The following is a 19,367-nucleotide window of genomic DNA, read 5'->3' as shown; positions in this document are numbered from 1 at the left end:
TGCAACCCTGCTCTACTAAAAAACATATCTATCCAGAAAAACTGAGTGCAGTAGGTTGGACATGCTTGGTGTTTTTGTGTGTTTTTTCCTGGGCTGGTTTAGCTGGCAGTCTGCCTGGCTTCCCAGCAGCATTCACCGGCCTGCTAAATTCTTAGCTCCTCCCCCAGGTCTGCTGCTGAAGACACAATGGTGTCTTTTCCTCACAATTCTCCATTCCTCCTTTTCTAATACCGAGTCATGGATGTTTCTGTGGCTGTGAGCAGTCAGGAAAAGGTTACCATGTTTCTGTTCCTCGTCATTAAACTATTCATCCTCATCTTCACATAATGACTATGTTTGTACAGACTATAATCCAACCATTAAAGCAGATAAGGACCTTGCTGACCTACTCTGTCCAGTGGTTTGAAAATAGCCGAGTGGTCAGTTAGCGGTATGGCTGCCAGTCATTCCGGTTTCAAAGGCTCAAATGCAGGTGGTTGCAGTATAATTTGTGATCTGCGGTTAACTTAATTGTCAATAGATCATCTCATCAGGGCACCACACACCGTCCACGGTAGGGGTTTGGTTGTGTCCCTGGCATGATCTGTGTTCTGTGATATGTTTTGTGTGTTTGCAATTGAAGTCATTTCTGTTTTTCTTCATGTCCTCCCTGTTCATTTTTTATCACACTACAGTATGTCACAGCCAGCAGTTATGTAGGGGGTGCCCTCTTGTGGTGTGAATTGTGTATTGCTTAAGTGGAGGATTAGACGCATTGATGCTTGAAAACACAAAGGATAGAGATGGAGAAAAGAGTAAAATGCTGTCGGGGGCAAGAAAGTATGCATCATTTCTGCATGTTTGAAGATATGCAGTATATTGAATATTAGCTGCAAATGTATATTACAACTTAATATGTGAGATGTAAAAATAATGGTTTTGATCCTCAGTTGTGTCTGTTACATAGTTGTCAGTATAAATTAAAGTCACTTAAACTGTGGGATATTTACACTGCATGTAAGGAACAATAAAAACTGTTTTGGCGCATGCAGTATTTCAGTTTGAACAGGTCAGTTCTTGCATGGTAATGCATGCTGTAATGGTCTTGTGAATTTCCACTGACAGCTACATCCCAGTTGGTATTTATGCACATACAGTGTTTGTTGTGTATCAGTGGATGATAGGCAGTTTATCACAGTGTGAATTCAGCAGTGTCAATGTTGGCATGTTCTGATTCAGTTTGCCTGTGCCATGAATTCCGTCACACACTTATGAAGGAGCAGTCTGTGCATGAGTCTGGTGCCTCCACCGACAGTTTTCCACCCTACTGTCCTGTGTTATTATTTGGAGACAGCACGGTCTCTGCTTTTGATGACGCATCACAAATCACCAATGTTCAGCACTCGAGGTCTGTCTCAGGCTCTTTCCTCGAACACTGACCAGAAGTGTGGTCTTCAACCACCAAAGGAAAAGGGCCTCCTTCCTCAAGACCTGACATTACCCTGTGAAGTCACAATCCCCTTACCTATCATAAAGAAACTGTTCATGTGGAAAACCGAACCATTCGGTTGGCTCTATCCACGGTTCAATTCTCACACGCACGGTTTGTTTCGCTTGCTTCAAAAACCCTCTTTTGTCTTGCCATAAATAGGCACTCAGCTTTGTGCTTTTTATTCATTTTTTTTCATGTAAAGATTATATTTGCCATTTCTAACACAGAAAAACAATAGCCTATCGGCTAACTCATAAGTCAAAGTCGAATCAAGTCTGGTGCTGCTAATAGCTGCTTTTGTTCAGTTTGCAAAATGTCGTGAGATAAATCGCAGTCAGTGGATCACCGAACATTGTTTAAATCTGCTGTTAGGAAGCATTATGGATTTACCGTTAACATCAGTTGGGATGGGAAAATGGTGGTGGATAAAATGGCGCCTGTGTGCAAACACTATGTGCAGTGTATGCTAATGGAACCCGAGTCCCAACCTTATGTGTCGCACAAGAAACTCACATTTAAAAATTGCTGCTTTTCCTTTTGAAAGAGAACTGAAATTTCAAATGTGATTTATTTACTTAGATGTATACAATACTGCTTTTAAATTTTATGTGAAAAAACATATTCTTATAATAATTTACTCATTTTAATCTCAGATACAATTTGAAGCGTACTCTTTCTTGTTTTCTACCTAATCTAGTCCAGGTTGAGTTTATTCTGCATTGTATGTTGATGCTCTTGGCTTAGCTTATAATGTGGTTTTTGTTTTCTATTTGAAAATATTCTTGTTTTCAAGCTTGTGTTTTCATTACATTTTAATAACCATATTTTTTGTCAAATAAATGTACATTAGATTGGCACAGGCAGTCTTTCTCTGCTTTAAAAAACCGAGCCAAAACTGTGATCCAAACTGAAAATCGGGACTGTATAAAAAGGGTTGTAATTCCTACGTGTTTCACTGGATATGGATGTAAATACGCACAAATTAAAGCTGATGTATATATTAAGAATGCGCATGCATAATAAGTGTGTAGAGCTGGAACTTAGGCCAGTGGGAAAAGTGTTGACATGTTGGAAATGTGCAGGAGGCTTAAGGCTCGGAGGTACGGTACTGTTTGATGGTGACAGTAGTGTCTGACTGTGGAAGCATGCACTGTTACTGCTGGTCTGCTCGCTGTGTTTGGCTGTCAGGATATGGGAGCTAATGAGAACAGTGTCTGAAGTGGGGAGATGCTAGTGAGAGGATGAGCAAATCAGTAAGAACAATGTCAGGCTATTGAGAGTATCATCATCTTGTGGAAAGTTGTAAAAAGTGAAGGGCTAAGGACTTTAAAAATGTAGGTATGCCATAGCCAGTGGAGGAGTGTACTGTCCTGTGGTGTGTGTGTGTGCGTGCGTGCGTGCGTGCGTGCGTGCGTGGGTGTGGGTGTGTGTGTGTGTAACCCTCCCCTTCTTCTGTTGTGTGTTGGCACAGTGCTGCTGGTGAAGCAGGGCTGGGCACAGACCTCCACCTCAGGGCCCACTGAGGGTTCCTATGACCTGGCGGTGGACGCGGGCTCAGAGAGCAGATCTTACCAGGCCTCGTCTGCAGCATTCAGTAAATATGCCTCCTTTTCTCTGGATATTCACCCCATCACTGACCGAGGGGAGGGGGGCCAGGGGCACGCTTCTGTTTAGGATGTGGCGGCATTCGGCGAGGGACAGGGAGAACTCCTGGTGCCGGGAGGATTAGGGCAAAGCCGGGATAGGACAGGGCAACTGTAGAACAGGGTGACTGCTGGGAGTTGTAGGAAAGAAGGAATGTGGGGGATGATGGACAGAACTGTGCTTTTGTCCGCAGACGCCCACAGATTCTTTGACATGCATTTCAGTTTAATAATGGTACTTTTGTCACCTTGAAAAGCTATCCATTGTCTGAGGCAGGGCAAAAGTGTGATCTTCTGTAATATTTGTGGTGGTCAGTATGCACTTTACAGAGCTGTGTGTGTGTGAAGCTTTATGTGTGTGTTCTTTGGTAGTGAATGACATTTTGTTCTCTGGGTGGCCTTTGTCTGTGACTTATTTTTCTCTCCCTTGTAAAGCTGCCTAGTAGCTGGAGCTAGTTGCTCTCACCCCCAAAAAAACTGCCTACAAGGGAAGCTCTTGATGGACTTTCACTCAAATTGTTTTTTGTTTTTTCATTTTTGATGTCACTTTTGAAGCTGTGTGTATTGACACATTTAACCGCAGTTCATAAAGCAGAATTTGAATTACTATTTTGGTTAACAGTGTTGTTTCTGTGTATTCAAAGACAAGGTTGTGTCTGTGAAATACATTGCTTAGTAGTAACTGCAAAAAGTCAGTAGCTGATATATGAGAGCAGATATTATCATGTGGTAAATGGATAGGAAACTTCATCTGCTCTACTCCACCTCCTGTGTGACAAAGGGAGCTCTGAAAACTGAGGTAATGTGTGTATTCAGAACAATCCACAGTGGATGCGTTTCACCTGCCCAGTGCTCAGTTGGGTGTTTCTCTTCCTACTCAGTTTTTTAGCAGAATTAGTATGCTGACCTCAATTACTGTAGGCATACAGTCATCATCTGTCCGGTGACTGGTCCGAGAGGCCCTACCCCTGATTGCCGGCAGCGGTATGTAAAAACACGGGAATTAGTGTTGAGTAAGCCCTTTGAAGTGGTTTGTCTCCTCACGCTTCAGCAGGTTAGCGGGAGAGGCCGTTCTCTCTCAGCACGAACCAGCTCCTCTCCATACTGTATGTCTTGTTAAACAGTGTGATTTCTCACCGCAGAGCGCCGCAGTAATTCACTGGAAAGAAAACAAAATGACAGTGTGCCTCATAACGCAATCGATCTTATCCGCTCAGTAAGTCTGAACATAACAACAGTGGCCACATATCTGCACTGCATGTAATTTAGCTGGCAACAGATCGGTAAGAGGCAGTATAAAGGATAAAGCCACATGATGACTGATGAATCGACTTCATTGGAAAGGTGAAAGATGACACCGGGTATGATAGCTCACAACATGACGGTAAATTCGTCAAACCGCTAAGCTCCTCAAAACGTGTTCCAACCATAGGGTATAAATCGTTTCAAAGTATCTCCGAGCCAAACCTGTATTTGGAACGAAAAAAATACAACTTTTAGGCAACATCCTCGGATCGAAATTCTAGCAAGACCACCAAACTCCGGCGAAGCAAATGATGACTCATAACGACACAATACTTATTTCAGTAGCTGCACGTTATCTGACAGTGTCCCGATAAACAAAAACAAATTACTTGTGTGTCACTGTCGTCTGGTGTAACGTAAACTAGCAAGCTAGCTAACGTTAATGTAGTGTGGATACATTATTGCAATAGCGTTGCTTGGCTAAGGTTAGTGCAGTGCGGATACATTATTCTTACTACGTTAGCTAACGTTAGTTTGTTTTTATTCTTACATTTTATCAGCAAAATTGTTTAAGTTTAAAGGTGTGGTCGACCTTTCATCCCATTACGTTGTTCCCAGTGTCGTTTTCTCTCAGGCTCGCAACATTCTTCTGCTCTCTCATTTTTGTCCAACGCACAGCTTTTCAGGTAGCACACGGACTTGGTGTTCTTGCCGGAGGCCTATCCTATCAGACAAAACTTGATATTCTGGTACGTAGATGTACCCTCAACACGTCGGGGCAGGTGAAGACTTGTTGACCTTATTATCTAAACTTTTTTGATCAGCCAGGATATGAATAGGCCACATGGAGCACACACCGGTACTATCCAAAACTCCCTGCCCACACAAAAAGTAAAAAAACTTGTCAAGTACCAGCTTACTCATCCACAATCTTAACCCTTTAAGGTGGCTATAGATCCTGCATCACAGTTTGATATCAGAATATGTCTGTACTGAAACGAGCTAATTCTGGAAGGTGTGCTTATAACCTTAAAACGATGAACCGCAGAAGCCTAGGTTTTTCTCCGCCGTGATTAACTCATTGTTCTTGTTCACTTGTTTTTTGATTTGTAAATCTAATCCATTTGTCTGGATTTTATGCCAGTATAGTCATTTTATTCATAAAATTAAATTCTCTAAAGTGGTGTCGGGTAAAGAGATTTTGTTTCTGATGGAACATAAAGCTGTGGTGTGCACAGACTGCCACTAGAGGGAGTTGTATCACTTGCTGTATCCAAGCTACTGAATCATGGATTGCCATTTTTTCACAAAATACATCCGCATGTTGGCTGTACATAGCTCTTGAATAAATAATGACAAAATCAAGTAATCTTGTTATACTTTATTTGTCACTTCAGGTTAGATTTATGTGCTGTTATTACTTGTTGAGGATTACTTATGTCCTGCACTGCTGGAATGAATGAAATGTGAAAAATAACTGCAGTTAAATCAGACCATTGCTGTCGGAGCCAGGCCCGGTCATATGGGCTATGCAGACACGCTCACTTTGAGCTAGTTTTCACAATAGATATCTAACATTGTCATTTTTTCAAAACAAGTGGCAAAACCAAATACATTCTGGATGATAGCTTTGATATTTGTCCAAAGTAGCAAGGATGCATTGGACATTATGTAAAGTGTGTTGTGCTTTACTCAGTGCATTGGACATTATGTAAAGTGTGTTGTGCTTTACTCAGTGCATTGGACATTATGTGTAGTGTGTTGTGCTTTACTCAGACAGAAAGACCTGCATGTGCATTCTTACTGTTGGAGCTAGATGCAGTTGAAGCAGCAGCCCCCTTCAGTAGACAGGGGGCGCTAGAGAGTTCACAGACACGCTTTGATGACCCAATTCACTGCCTCCATGTCCAAACCCAGCGTCCTTTCCATCCTGTCTGAGAGAGAAACGTGCTCATGCCTCACACCCCAACTGTCTCTGCTCTCTCACCAGGATACACCGCTGGGACCCCTTACAAGGTGCCCCCCACTCAGACCAATGGAGCCCCCCCACCCTACTCCCCGTCCCCCAACCCCTACCAGACGGCCATGTACCCAATCAGAAGTGCCTACCCCCAGCAGAATCTCTATCCTCAGGTAAGTGCCTACCTCCCATCAGCTCCAAACACCTGAAATTCCCTCAAGACTAGTGACCCTACTGGCTCAGTAAAACTGGCTGTGTCGGTAAGTAGTAGTAGTGTGTGTATGATTTCATAAATAATCTCTCTCTAACTCTTATTCGTTCTCTCTCTCTCTCTCTCTCTCTCTCTCTCTCTCTCTCTCTCTCTCTCTCTCTCTCTCTCTCTCAGGGTGCGTATTACACACAGCCGGTGTATGCCGCGCAGCCTCATGTGATCCACCACACCACGGTGGTGCAGCCCAACAGCCTCCCCTCTGCCATATACCCAGCCCCGGTGCAGGCCCCGCGCTCCAACGGCGTGGCCATGGGCATGGTGGCAGGGACCACTATGGCCATGTCAGCAGGTACCTCCTCTTGTGTTTATGGCAGTCTATCTCCCCCTGTGTCACTCTATTGCTCCGGAAGTACGTGTCACACAAACTACATGTCTCACAAGCTGCGCAACAGTCGTTTCTCAATATTTTTCTGTGGCTTTTGTGCATACATTCGCATACAGGGCGGGAGTGGAGTGCCTTTCATTATATTGAAAGCAAATGGTCTCAATGGCCAGTGGGAATATGTCTGAAGTATGGTGTTTGTTAGTTTGGTAGATTGCCACCTTAAAGAATGAAGAAAAAATCTCTGATATTTTTAAATACGGATCTGCCTCTGCCCACAGGAACCTTGCTGACCACCCCACAGCACACTCCCATTGGAGCTCACCCCGTTACCGTGCCAACGTACAGGCCTCAAGGGACGCCTGGGTACAGCTATGTGCCTCCTCACTGGTAAACCATCAGCCAATTCATGTAAGTCACTCTGCTAACACCTTCCCCAGTTAGCTCTCTGCCCTAATAAGGGCCATGTTAACGTAGGCCCCAGCATGTGTGATGGCGAGTTTCAGTCAGTAATTATCTCTCCAAGTTTCCAGCTTGTCTTTGCCTCATTTCTTATTGTAATGTGAGTGATTGAACTATAGTTCCCCATGTTGTTCTTGTTTTGGTTGTGAGGCTTCACATTGAGATTGTCATTTCTGAAAATGAAGTGGAGTCTGTCAGCCTCTCTCACCAGCCAGGGCATACATTTAGGTCTGCTTTGTGTGTTTTGAGTAACAAAACCCTCTCTTTTCACTTTTCAGATCTGGAGTCAAACATTGTATGCAACTACTCAAGTCTTACATCGGTGCACTGTGGTCAACATCAGAGCACTGCGTCTGTTTGCAAGAACAAAAAAAAGTGCAAAGGTCACTTTATGCATTCTTTCGTGTTTTTGTAAAAGCTGCTTTTAAAACCTTTTTTTTTTTTTTTTTGTAAGTTTTTATTTTATTTTTTGCACCTCTCTGTTGTATTTTTATTTTATTTATCCACAGTTTCTTTCACAGGAACTCCAGAATGGCGCAGACCAAACGCAGTAGTTGAGGATTTTGTTTTTCGTGTTAACGCTGCTCACGTCTCCTGGCCGATTCCAGCTATAGGAATGTGCAGACTGCACCCTCATCGTTATCTTAGTCTTCATTATAACCATAATCATCTTATGCTGCCAAATTTTCTAAGGATTAGATGTTAGCACAGGGTCTTTTTTATGTTCTTTTCCCAGCTTCCTCTGGGAAGAGCTGACTGGAGATTGTTTAGTTTATTTTCCTTTCAGATATACTTTGGCCTTGGTTTCATCTTCCAGTCCAGAGAATAAGGGTCGTCTTCCAGCTTGTAGCAAATATTAGGTAGACGTGTTCTAAATATACCCACTGTATGACCATGTAAACGCGATAATCCCTTCGCTAGGAAAAAAATAATTCTGTAATCTTAGTTATACACTACGTAGAAGATATTTAAGTAAGTTGGTGGCATAATTAGCTTGTACGTCAAGATATACCGGTAGTAAGCAATCTTTTAAATATATAAGTATATTTTATAAGTATGTGCTTGTGTGTACTCGCACAAACACACATACACACACACAAACACACTCGTATAGTGCATAGGGTGTGCTGTATTGCACGTTGACCAGGATCTAGTTGCATCACTTTGCTCAGAATCCAGGCTCTGATGTGAATGAAAGTCATGTGCCAACATATGGGGGGAGGGGTTAGAGGCGGGACCCGGGTAATTCAGGAATTATTCAAGGATGTAAAGGGATTTAAAACCATTGATGTATTGTGCATTGGACAAACACCGCTAAGAAGATCAACTAAAATGAATTAAAAGTAGGCTGAAGGATAAAGAGTAGTTAAGAACCTGCCGGAAGCCCCACCCCCCCCCGACTCCAAACTGCTGCAGGTTTAGGTTTACACATAATGTCTTTAATTCATGACAGAAATAACTAGTTCTACCTTGTGCAACTGAATGGCATCTCATTGGTCATAATGCATGTGAAGAGGACTTAATAGTTCCTTTATACCTGCTGTCGTACCCTGGTGCAGTAGTACTTGGCAGGTAAGCGATTGGCAGTGGAAAGGGGTTTGATTCAGAGGAAGGAGGATAGGTCGCAGCGTTTGCTGCATCATGGGCGATAGGGAACACCTGGTGACCAATACTGGACCCTGACAATCAACACTGAGGTGTCAGTTACTTTAGCTTGTTTTTCTTTTCTTTACTTTTTTTTTGCCAAGCTCCCCCATTCATGTTGGCATGAACAATGGCAATGGTAACGGTACTGGTACTGGTCATGGTCGTGTCGTCATAGCGAGAGCGTCCTATTCTGGTTCCCTGTTTGGCCCCATGACTTGGTTGAGCGTGAGAAAGGAGGCTCAGTTGGTCACAGTGGTCACAGACGAGAAGAGAAGGCAAAGAGGAACGTTGAGTATTATTTTCCATTGACCGAAGTTCAGAAACCAAAATCACACCAATATTTTGCGTTGCACATTGCATTGCATTTCCCCACCTGATCCAGTGCTCTACCTCTGATCTGCACCCATGGGAACACGCCAACACATAGGCACATACACACACTGTCACCCACACGCTCTCACATACATACACACACACACACACACACACACCCACATAAACACACACACACATTTTTTTTCCTGACTTTTCCTTGTTTTGTTTTCTCAGTTTTCATGAGACGCTACCATTTGTAAACCAGGCTTCAGTTCTGTCTGTGTCCTCCCATGTTGTGACTGAAAGGTCAAAGTTTGTATGGTGTAGGAATGTCAGGTATCAGCTGGGGTAGTAGTTTTGTGCAGCCTTCTGTTTCCTCCTGCTCGGAACGCAGAGGTCCTGTGACCACATATCATCATCGCATTAATATGAGTGCACTGATAAGCATTGCACAAACATCTATGAATAATAATCTATGCTAAAAATAGGTACTCCACATGGGCTCTGAAAAGAAGAGCTACTTCTATTTTTTTCAAGTTCAATATGGTACCCTGTAGTTTGGTCATTTTAAAATTAATTGTTTGGAACAATATCACTTATCCTTTTTCTGCTGAGGTTTGTTAACCACTAATTCAGTTGCAAGTAAAGGAATGAGATCACATTTGGCAGCCTATTGCCCCAAGTAACTAGAACATTAAAAACATATTCACAGGTTTGATAGCATGTATGGTATGATTGAATGTGTTATATATGCATCACGCAGAATGGTGTTCTCGCTAAGCATGGTTGCATTACAAGAGCTGCAGGTGGAATGAACAGGTTTGGGTTTTGCATTTAACCCCCTCTGAATGACGATATTCCCTGCGTTTAAAGTTGTTTATAAAGCATTTAAAGTAAGGGCAGTTGTGCATTGGTAAAGGTTTGATGCAGGACCGTGCTGTCGTGTGGTTGCTTTTGCCATTGAAAGGGCACTCAGTGGACATGTGATTTAAGTTCCATCAGAGAATCCCAGTCAGCATCCTCATAAAATTGCCCCGTGCAGCATTTAAGTGAATCTGTTCTGAGTGAAAGCATTCGTCATGGTAAGCTGAACACAGCTCTGTGAAGACATTTTCAGGTCTTTGCTTTCAATGATGCCGATGACAACTGAAATTTCTGCCTGTTAAAAACCTGAAGTATTTAGGTTTTTCTTTGCCCAAACCCCTGTACATTTCATCCCAAATGATCACGCCGTTCCCTGCAATCGGTGATAACGTATCACGTGACCCTTTCTCGTTTTTTTTGTCAAAATTATGAACGTCTTGTGAACTTTTTGTTCATCTCTATGTTCCAAAAGTTCGGAAACTGCAAACGTATTCCTGCAATAGCTCCTAGGAATAGACCGCCAGTAACATTGCATAACATCAGCTGTTTAAGTGCTATTCAATTAGTTTTTCATGGTGCCTTTTAATTATACTTTAGGGTTTTGTTTTCTTGAACACATTCGCTATAGATTAGTGCAGTTTGCCACGAACACTGCAGTATCGGTCTGTGTTAGTGCACTCATAGGTCCAAATCCTGACATTTGTTAGAAGCTGTGGACTGCTGAAAAACCTTACCTCTGCCCTGCTCTCCCTTTCCTGCATAACATTTTACAAAAAAAGGTAGAAATAAAGAAGGAATTGTGATTTTATGACTTGGGTTTGGACCCCCAGAGCGAACAAACACCATTCTCTCAGTACCATAATGATTTTTTTTTTGTATGCCCTTGCTAAAAATCAAAGTAAGGCGAGACTTGAACAATGCGTATTAATAGTTATATTGGCCAAATTCAATGTGCGAGTAGAAATGAGGGTGGGTGTTTTTTGTTTGATTGGGTGGGCGGGTTGGGGGTGAAGTTTTACCTTCAAGATTCAACCATGTGTATGAGTATTGCCTCTGGTATTTTAAACTTAAAAAAAATAAATAACAAAAAAAAAATAACTTAGGTTTAAAAAATCAGTTCTGATTATGTAATTTAAGCGCTTTTTACCATAAGTGTTATTTAAGTTTTATTGATGATTGATGTTTATTATTCTTAAATAGAGGAACTTTATGGTTGAATTGAAGTGGGGTGCCTCTGTATTTGTCAGGGAGCATTTCAGAACACAAGTCTGAAGGAAGTGGTTTTCAGAGGAAAGCATTTTAAATGTTTTCGCTCCCTTGGGAAGGGGCAAAGTAGTGCTGGCACCTTGCGTAAAAAGCTGCAGTTGCGGCAAGATCTGGTACACGGAGCTACGCTTCCACTAACGGACAGGAAAAAAAGATTTGGCCTTCCGTCCCACTATGATCGATGTTGGCTGAATTTCCAAGTTGCAGTGCTCATCACGATCCAGTTCATTCACTTTTGATTGGATTCGTAGAACTTGTGACACCACCCCTCGAAAGGCGCATTCTTAAATGACGCCATTGAGTAAACGGTCATCCTATTAATATTTTGTCGTCTTTGGGTCCCATGTTTAATAAAGGGACAGGGGGAAGGGAAACTAACATCGTTAAACTGGCTGCAAGTCGTAACCCGAAAAAAGATACTTTCTGAACGTACATTGTTGGCAGTCAGGTGAAGCAGGTTGGACTGCCAGTCACAGCCTAGGTCATACTTTATCCCCAGAAATAACAAGGGCTTTTTCCACGTGGGTGACTGATGGCAGAAGGTTTTATTTCTGGAAGGATTCACGGGAAATGAAACCATACAGAAAGTGCCAGGGGCTGGAGTGGGTTGGCAGGGCGGCACTTCCTCCTTAGGGTTTCTTTGGCTCTTCAACCAGAAAGACACCTTTAAAATGCTTCATCCATCCACAGTCTTTGCGCAGCCCCTGAATCTGTTTATTTTGGAGAACACGTTTCTGTCACGTTGCCCCAACATGGTATCCTTGTCATAACTATGGAAAGGGTATTTGTTATGTGTCAGCCAATTGAAATAAATTTAAAACTTATAAAGATTCAGGACACAAAATGTCCTTTCAGAAAGGTTCTATGGTGGACTCTGCTTTCCAATATGGAAATCTAATATATGGACACATGTCTATATAAAAACAAGATAGACATGTATGATCCATACATTTGTTTTCCGCATGTGTTGCCTCCACTGTTCTCATTAATACAGCTTATTCAATTTAACATGCAATAGCCTTTTCCCCTTCAAATGTTATTGCCAGTGTTCACATTGAACAGCAGCCAATAGTAATTTGTGAGTTAATAAAGATAATTTTAAAAAGGTGTGCCCTCATTTGCATATTTGGTTTGCATACTAAACATTATTTTAATGTATAATCTGTCATTTTCACAGCCATTTTCAGTCAATTGGAAGATGTCCATCACAACAGACATCAGATAACAATGTGAAATCTGCAATAAGGTTTAAGGGAAGGCAAAGCATGATAATTGTAAGGGTGTCCTCTCCTTTAAAATGTCCATTTACTATCCATGTAGCTATACATATATGTAGATGTACAACAATATTCAAAATTACAGCCCCCCCCCCCCCCAGTGCTCCAGGTTCCGCCACTGTTGCTTCCAGTGTTCAGGGTTGAGAAGTTCCCCCCCAAAGGGTTACATTTGTCAAGGAATAGTTCAAATTCACATTTTTCTTTTCTTTTAACATAGCTTGAGATTTCCTCGAAATGTTTAAACTATGATTTGAACACCAATTGCAATGCAAAAAGTGGAAATTCCATGTCTTCCAAACGCCATTTTCCAGAGTGTGTGTGTAGGAGCAGCACCTGGAGGTTGAGTACCAGGCTGGCACGGAGCGTGCTCGCAGCATCTCTTTAATGCTTGGGCTGCAGCGCGACCTCGTCATGAGGTTAGGGCAACGGTGCGGGAACGCTTTGCTATGAGTTAGCTCGGGGTCCGGTGAAGCGGAGAGACCCACGTCAGGCTTGTGGATATGAAGTGTAAGTCTGTTTTATTATTTTTGTTTTCGTTGTTTTTTTGAAGATCAGTTAGTGATCTCAGTGACAGAATTAAGCCAAGTTTGTAATTGTATAATATTTACTGTAAGATGTAGAACATTCAATAACTATTAAAATCTTTCCCAAAAAAAACTCTTGGTCTTTCTGGTGTGGTCTATGTTTCTTCCTGTGGTGTGTGCTGGGTCTTGACTCCTGAAACAACAGTACTTGGAATGTATCTAGATGCTATTTTAATGTAGCCATAGTGGGACTACAGGCCAGATAATATGACCCATAAAAACTCCCAAAATGCTACTGGTCCTGGTCTATTGATCCCAGCTAAAGGCAAGCATGGCTACCAATGGGTTCTATTTTGGGGACTATAAAGGAAAACTACAAATGACAACACAAAATTTGGAGACTCCTTGACTTGCTTCTTGATGACAGGGAAATCTGTTACTTCAAACTTCAGAAAAGTATCTTTCACATGCACACAGACATTCCTGTTTCCACTGTTTCCCTATCCTTCCTGTGACTTAGGTGAGATGCTGTAAAACCTCTGTCATGTTATTCTGATCACGATGAGCATGAGATGCATCCGTTAATTATCCTGGACATCGGTAAACACCATTGAATATTGAATGAATATGTATCAGTAATGGCATCCCATAGTCATGCAATCGTTGTGGTCTAATTAGGATTGCCCTGTATAAGGCAGAGGAAAATATGCACTCTGAAGTCTGATCAGTTTTGTGTAATTCATCAAAATAAAAGCACAAGTAGACTGAACAGCTCATTCACTCAGCTTTGTGACCCATCAGTAGTTGAGATCCTCACCCTCTGTCCCTGCTCTCTATCCACAGGTGAGTGTTGAACCCCTGTCTGCTGCTTGAGAGACAATTGCACTAACCACAACACCAAATCTGCTGGGAGCCAGAGCTGCCTTTTCAGTATATGAGGCTGCTCTCCTTTTTAAACATTTTTTCCTGTGATTGATTGGCAAACATGCAGGTACGAGATTACCCTTTTGATGCGACCATCTGCCCCCAGGGTGCTATTAAGGGCAAAAATGTATCTAACTGTCCACTGGCTGTTTTGTCTCATCCTTTGAGCAGACTCTTCCATCCACTTGGGCGGCCTACTGTTCCTCACTTCTGATTGTCCTTGACCTCCATTTGACCCTATTGGCCATTGCATTCTTTGACCCTATTGGCCATTGTATGCAGCAGGAATCTATGGGACAGACCCTTTCCTGGATTTTGGACCACCTTGCTGAATGTTAATTCCAGGTTTCAACACCCCATACCCCAAAGTTCAAAATTGATTAGACTGAAATCATCTCCATCCTTACCAAGTCTTTCCCCAATGTGACCTCTCCCCTGGACTGGCCTCCCTGCTTCTGCTATCACGCCTCTGTAGCTCATCCGAAACGCTCCTACTCGCCTCATCTGTAACCTCGCAAAACACTCCCATGTTCATTACATTACATTACATTATTGGCATTTGGCAGACACTCATCCAGAGTGATGTACAGTTGATTAGACTAAGCAGGAGACAATTCTCCCCTGGAGCAATGCAGGGTTAAGGGCCTTGCTCAAGGGCCCAACGGCTGTGTGGATCTTATTGTGGCTACACCGGAATTAGAACCACCGACCTTGTGTGTCCCAGTCATTTACCTTAACCGCTACGCTACAGGCACTTTCGATGCACTTTTACCTTAATCTGTGCTTTTGTGTCTTCATTGTAAGTCGCTCTAGATAAGAGCATTTCCTAAATGCCAGTAAAATGATGTGCTGTCAAAATGATTAACTAAATTGTTCTGCGACGTGAAAATGTGGAGGGCACTTGAAATATACTGTCATATGTACACTAAAATATTATTAATTTGAGTCAACACAAGATGTGACCAATTTTGAACTAGTTTGTTTGAAATCCCACCAATTGAGAATGCTGATATGGGTCTTCCGGCACAGGATTTCTTGCAAAACCCTTTAGGTGCTGAAATTTCTTCTGCAGAAACAAATCAGCCCATGGCAGCAGTTTTCAGTTCCTTTTCCATACTTCCGGATTTGAAAAGGCAGACATGTAAACCGTCTAACCAACAGTCTCAGCCTGCCAAATGATATTGTATCTATGCCTTCTGTCAGAATGCAGTTTACCTGGCATGACAGCAGGGAGTGAGTCGATAGCTTGCATCACCAGTCTTCAGTGCAGATGCAGGAAACACATTGGCAAGACAAGCTAAATTATTTGGGGCCCTCTCCATCATAAATTATCTGGGCTGTCAACGCCTTGAGACAGATGGGGAAGTGTTGAAACGGGTGATGACGATAAATCTTTCCTGCATCAAAAAGTCAGGCATTCTAGTCATTGCAACAACAACAAAAAACGATGGAGAAACATCAGTCAGTAAAACACCTAATGTCAGCATTATTTTGAAAGATAAACAGTCCAACAATAATGCATCCATGAAATGATTATAAAACATACTAACAACTTTTACTAACTACCATACCTTCATCTGTATGAATTCTCTAACTTTTCTAAGTAATTCTCCATAAATTTAAGGCCAATATCAGTTGATGCCTTTCTTGACATTGGTCATAAGTGCTATGGGTCAAATGCCCATGTGATCAGGACTTTCAGACTGAAACACCATGGAAAAGCATTCATAGTCTTGATCTGTCAGATCCAGAAATATTCTGTTATACCTGACCACTCACCACCTGGTCTTTGTTGTTTCAGAGGCCTTGAAATCCAATTATTTTGGTTGACAAAGGGATAACTAAGTAGCACACTGATTAATTACGCAGGACTGCACTGAAGTCATGCCCAGGTGACTTCCTGGAATATTCTAGTAAATAGGAAGATTCATCCATCGTGTTAAATGCACACCTGTGCTTTGTCAGGCCAAGGCAAAACGAGTGATGTGCTCATTTTACAAGAAAGCAAGAAAACCTGCCATTTTGCATTTATCATCTACTCTCACGCAGACTGAATCAATGACTGAATCAACACACCTATTCCATACAGACCTGGGTGTGAGGAGCTGAACGAAAGAGGGAAGAAAACAGACAGCCTTGGACAGACTCTTGCATATGAGCACAATTCTACAGGATAATGCCATCAAATACATGCTGTGATGGACACAAATTTACAAACTAATAGCTAATCATGAAAAATGATCTCACTATGAAATCACATTTATTTGTAATATTTTACCTCACAAATAATGTGATTGCCAAATGACTGTTATGAATTTAATATGACTATTCCTGATTGTGTTATTGCTTATTGCGTTAATGGTTGCTACATTATTTGTTTTATACTGAAATGAACTGGTAAATGCCTTTATATGTATTGGACTCTGAGCACAGGTTACTGTCATAACAGTGTGCTTGTTTTCAGATGGAAGCACATGGAAATATGAGCCTGTTTAACAGAAATTGGGTGTTTGCTCTGTCAAGGTTTCATTGCTCAATAACATTGGAAGCAGCATTTGACACTGAACACCTGGAAATACCAGTACCATAGCAATGCATGCCTACAGTAGATAGCCTGAACCCCTGTGGCACCTTGACCATTTATCATTATTGAATTTAATTTAATAAACTGAATAACTGAGGGCTGAGATGGTGACAGACTATAGAACTTGGCCCATCCTGAGAATTGATATCATGTTTATGAAGATTGGTGTTCACACAAGGAATGCTGTTAGTTACAGGAATGGCTAAGGTCCCTCAGAGCATGTCTTAACAAGAACATGCCATTTTACTGAAACTGGCTTTCCTTGTTTTTTCTTCATGAGTATTCAATGTGCTGCATGAAGGCAATACACTACGGAGGCAGGGAAAATAAGAAATGCAACAGACTATATGGAGACAGGAAATCAAAGCATAGTCATTAAGCCAATGTTCCAGCATCTGTTCCTGCAGAGAAAAGACTCATTGAAATTCAATGGGCCAAAGCCAAGATTTCCGTCCGTTTAATGCACTTATCTATCAGAAAGTGCTGAGTTACATTGACTGCGGATTCTAACCTGGAATATCAACGTGTGATTAAAAATTAAAGGCACTTTGTTGCAGAGATTTACTTGCAATTATCAAAAGCTCTTTCCAAAAGTAAATTAAAACATGAACACCTCAGAATACAATACCACATTCATACAATTCATATATTTAAATATGTCCTATTTTATTTACTGCCACATAATTATATAATTTAATTTAATTATATTCAATTATATTCATTCAAAACTTTTAATGTGTGGGTATTTGGTGTACTATTATGCAAAATACAATGTTTATGAGATTGGAAATTATTTTTTCTTTATACACTCAGTGATCACTTTATTAGGTAGACATGTGCACCAGCTTGTTAATACAAATATTTCATCAGCCAATGAGGCAGCAACTAAATGCATACAAGCATACAGACATGGTCAAGAGGTTCAGCTGTTTTTCAGACCAAATGTCAGAATGGGGAAGAAATGTGATTTAAGTGACCTTGACCATGGAATTTTATTTATCATTAACCTTTATTTATACAGGGTCAGTTGACTGAGCATGAATGCTCTTTTGCAGAAACGCCCTGTTAATGCCTCCCAAGTAGCTTACCTGTGATTGTTGATTGCGGACAGGGTGGTTTGAGTATCTCAGAAACTGCTGATCTCCAGGGATTTTGACACAAAACTGAGTTTGCAGAAAATAGTGCAAAAAAACAAAAAAACAACCAGTAAGCAGTAGTTATGTGGGTCAAAACGCATTGATAATGAGAGTGGTCAGAGGAGAAGGGCCAGACTGGATTTGATAAGATCCTGGAAGAAAACATTGATAATTTTACAAGGAATTTGACCCAAATGTACACATTGCCACTACTAATTTCTTCTGAAGCCATTTAGTGATATATAGTATCTCACAGGATAAGAGGTTTTGAGATCATTTCTAAGACACAGTGAATGTGCTACAGAGTGTATTACATATTGTAGCACTTTCACAGATTTTTTCTCTTGGTTTTCTTATCAACTATTCATATTAGTTCCAGTCTCCAGGGCTAGGCCAATGTGGGGTCTTTTGCATACATTCCTTTTTTCACGGTGCAGTTTTCAATAATTATGGTAACAGGATATACCATTATATCCTGTACCTTACCGACAACAGTACCTTATTTTGTAACATGTGGGTGGCAAACTACAGTATAACTTCTGCTCAGCAAAGAACCCACTAGGTGCATGTCATTGAAGTGATGACTGAAAAGCATTTTAGATAATAACATTACACTTCCAATGGTGTATAGTTTGTTAGGCTTGCATAAGACACCACAGCATTTTTTTGCCTGCTTAACCAACCTAATATATTAGTATACAACATGTCACGATTGTACTTTTTTTTAATGATCTCCTCGACCTGTTGCTGTCTGAGGAGAGCCCACAGAGAGGGAGATGTAGGGGGAGGATGACAGGGGGGGAGAAATGCAAACACTTTTTTCATCATAAAAAGAGTGGTATAGTTCATTATGCAAAATGCTGTTTTTTCAACTCATTAGACCCATAATATCATTCAGTTTCCAAAAGTCATTTTAGAGTATCCAAATTCCATTTTAGGAAATTGCCTAGACAAAAAACTATGCAGCAGGCTCATTTTTGGTTATCCAATTTTAAAGGGAATTTGTCCAGTGTTGTGTCTGTGGCTCCACTGTGTTTCTAACCACATCAGCCTAATCCTAATATTTAGAGTAATTCTGACTCTTGGAAAACAAACCCCAAAGGGTTACTTTTCAAAGAGACCAGCATTATGCCTGTAGTATAAAGGCTTAGAATAGTAGCCATTTTATTTGGATATATCATTTTCAAGTTTGTGTCAAGAAAATGTCAATAGTTACAGGGTTAATGGTCGTTTAAGGCTTAAACCATGCTTTATGAAATGTGACTGTTTGTAGCAGTAGCAGTAGAAGACCAGACAAACCCCACACTCCTTCGATCCAGAACAGCTACAAGGACAGGCTATTGACATCTTAAATTAATGGTTTATGTCAAAGACGGTAGAAATATTTGTCAAATTATTCCAACTCCCGAGGGTTTTAACCCCCTCACATTAATCTTATCCTTCAATCTATTTCTCC

At 41.3% G+C, this 19,367-nt stretch overlaps 1 protein-coding gene across 5 annotated transcripts in view; it reads left to right on the top strand.

Annotated features, from left to right (window-relative positions):
* The window catches only part of fam168a (family with sequence similarity 168 member A), a 47,041-nt gene extending 36,773 nt beyond the window's left edge, over nt 1-10,268 (top strand). For 4 of the 5 annotated variants that reach the window (XM_061217626.1, XM_061217622.1, XM_061217623.1 and 1 more), the window contains 5 exons: nt 2,943-3,065; nt 6,350-6,492; nt 6,705-6,879; nt 7,194-7,323; nt 7,653-10,268. In XM_061217626.1, the coding sequence (XP_061073610.1) occupies nt 2,943-3,065; nt 6,350-6,492; nt 6,705-6,879; nt 7,194-7,306 (554 nt within the window). In that variant the 3' untranslated portion in view covers nt 7,307-7,323; nt 7,653-10,268. The remainder of the gene's footprint in view (nt 1-2,942; nt 3,066-6,349; nt 6,493-6,704; nt 6,880-7,193; nt 7,324-7,652) is intronic. The other variant, XM_061217627.1, reaches the window with a different exon arrangement.
* Nucleotides 10,269-19,367: the final 9,099 nt, after the last annotated feature.

Source organism: Conger conger, chromosome 13 (assembly GCF_963514075.1).
Source record: "Conger conger chromosome 13, fConCon1.1, whole genome shotgun sequence".
Lineage (NCBI taxonomy): Eukaryota > Metazoa > Chordata > Actinopteri > Anguilliformes > Congridae > Conger > Conger conger.
This window is presented reverse-complemented; position numbering and strand designations above follow the sequence as displayed.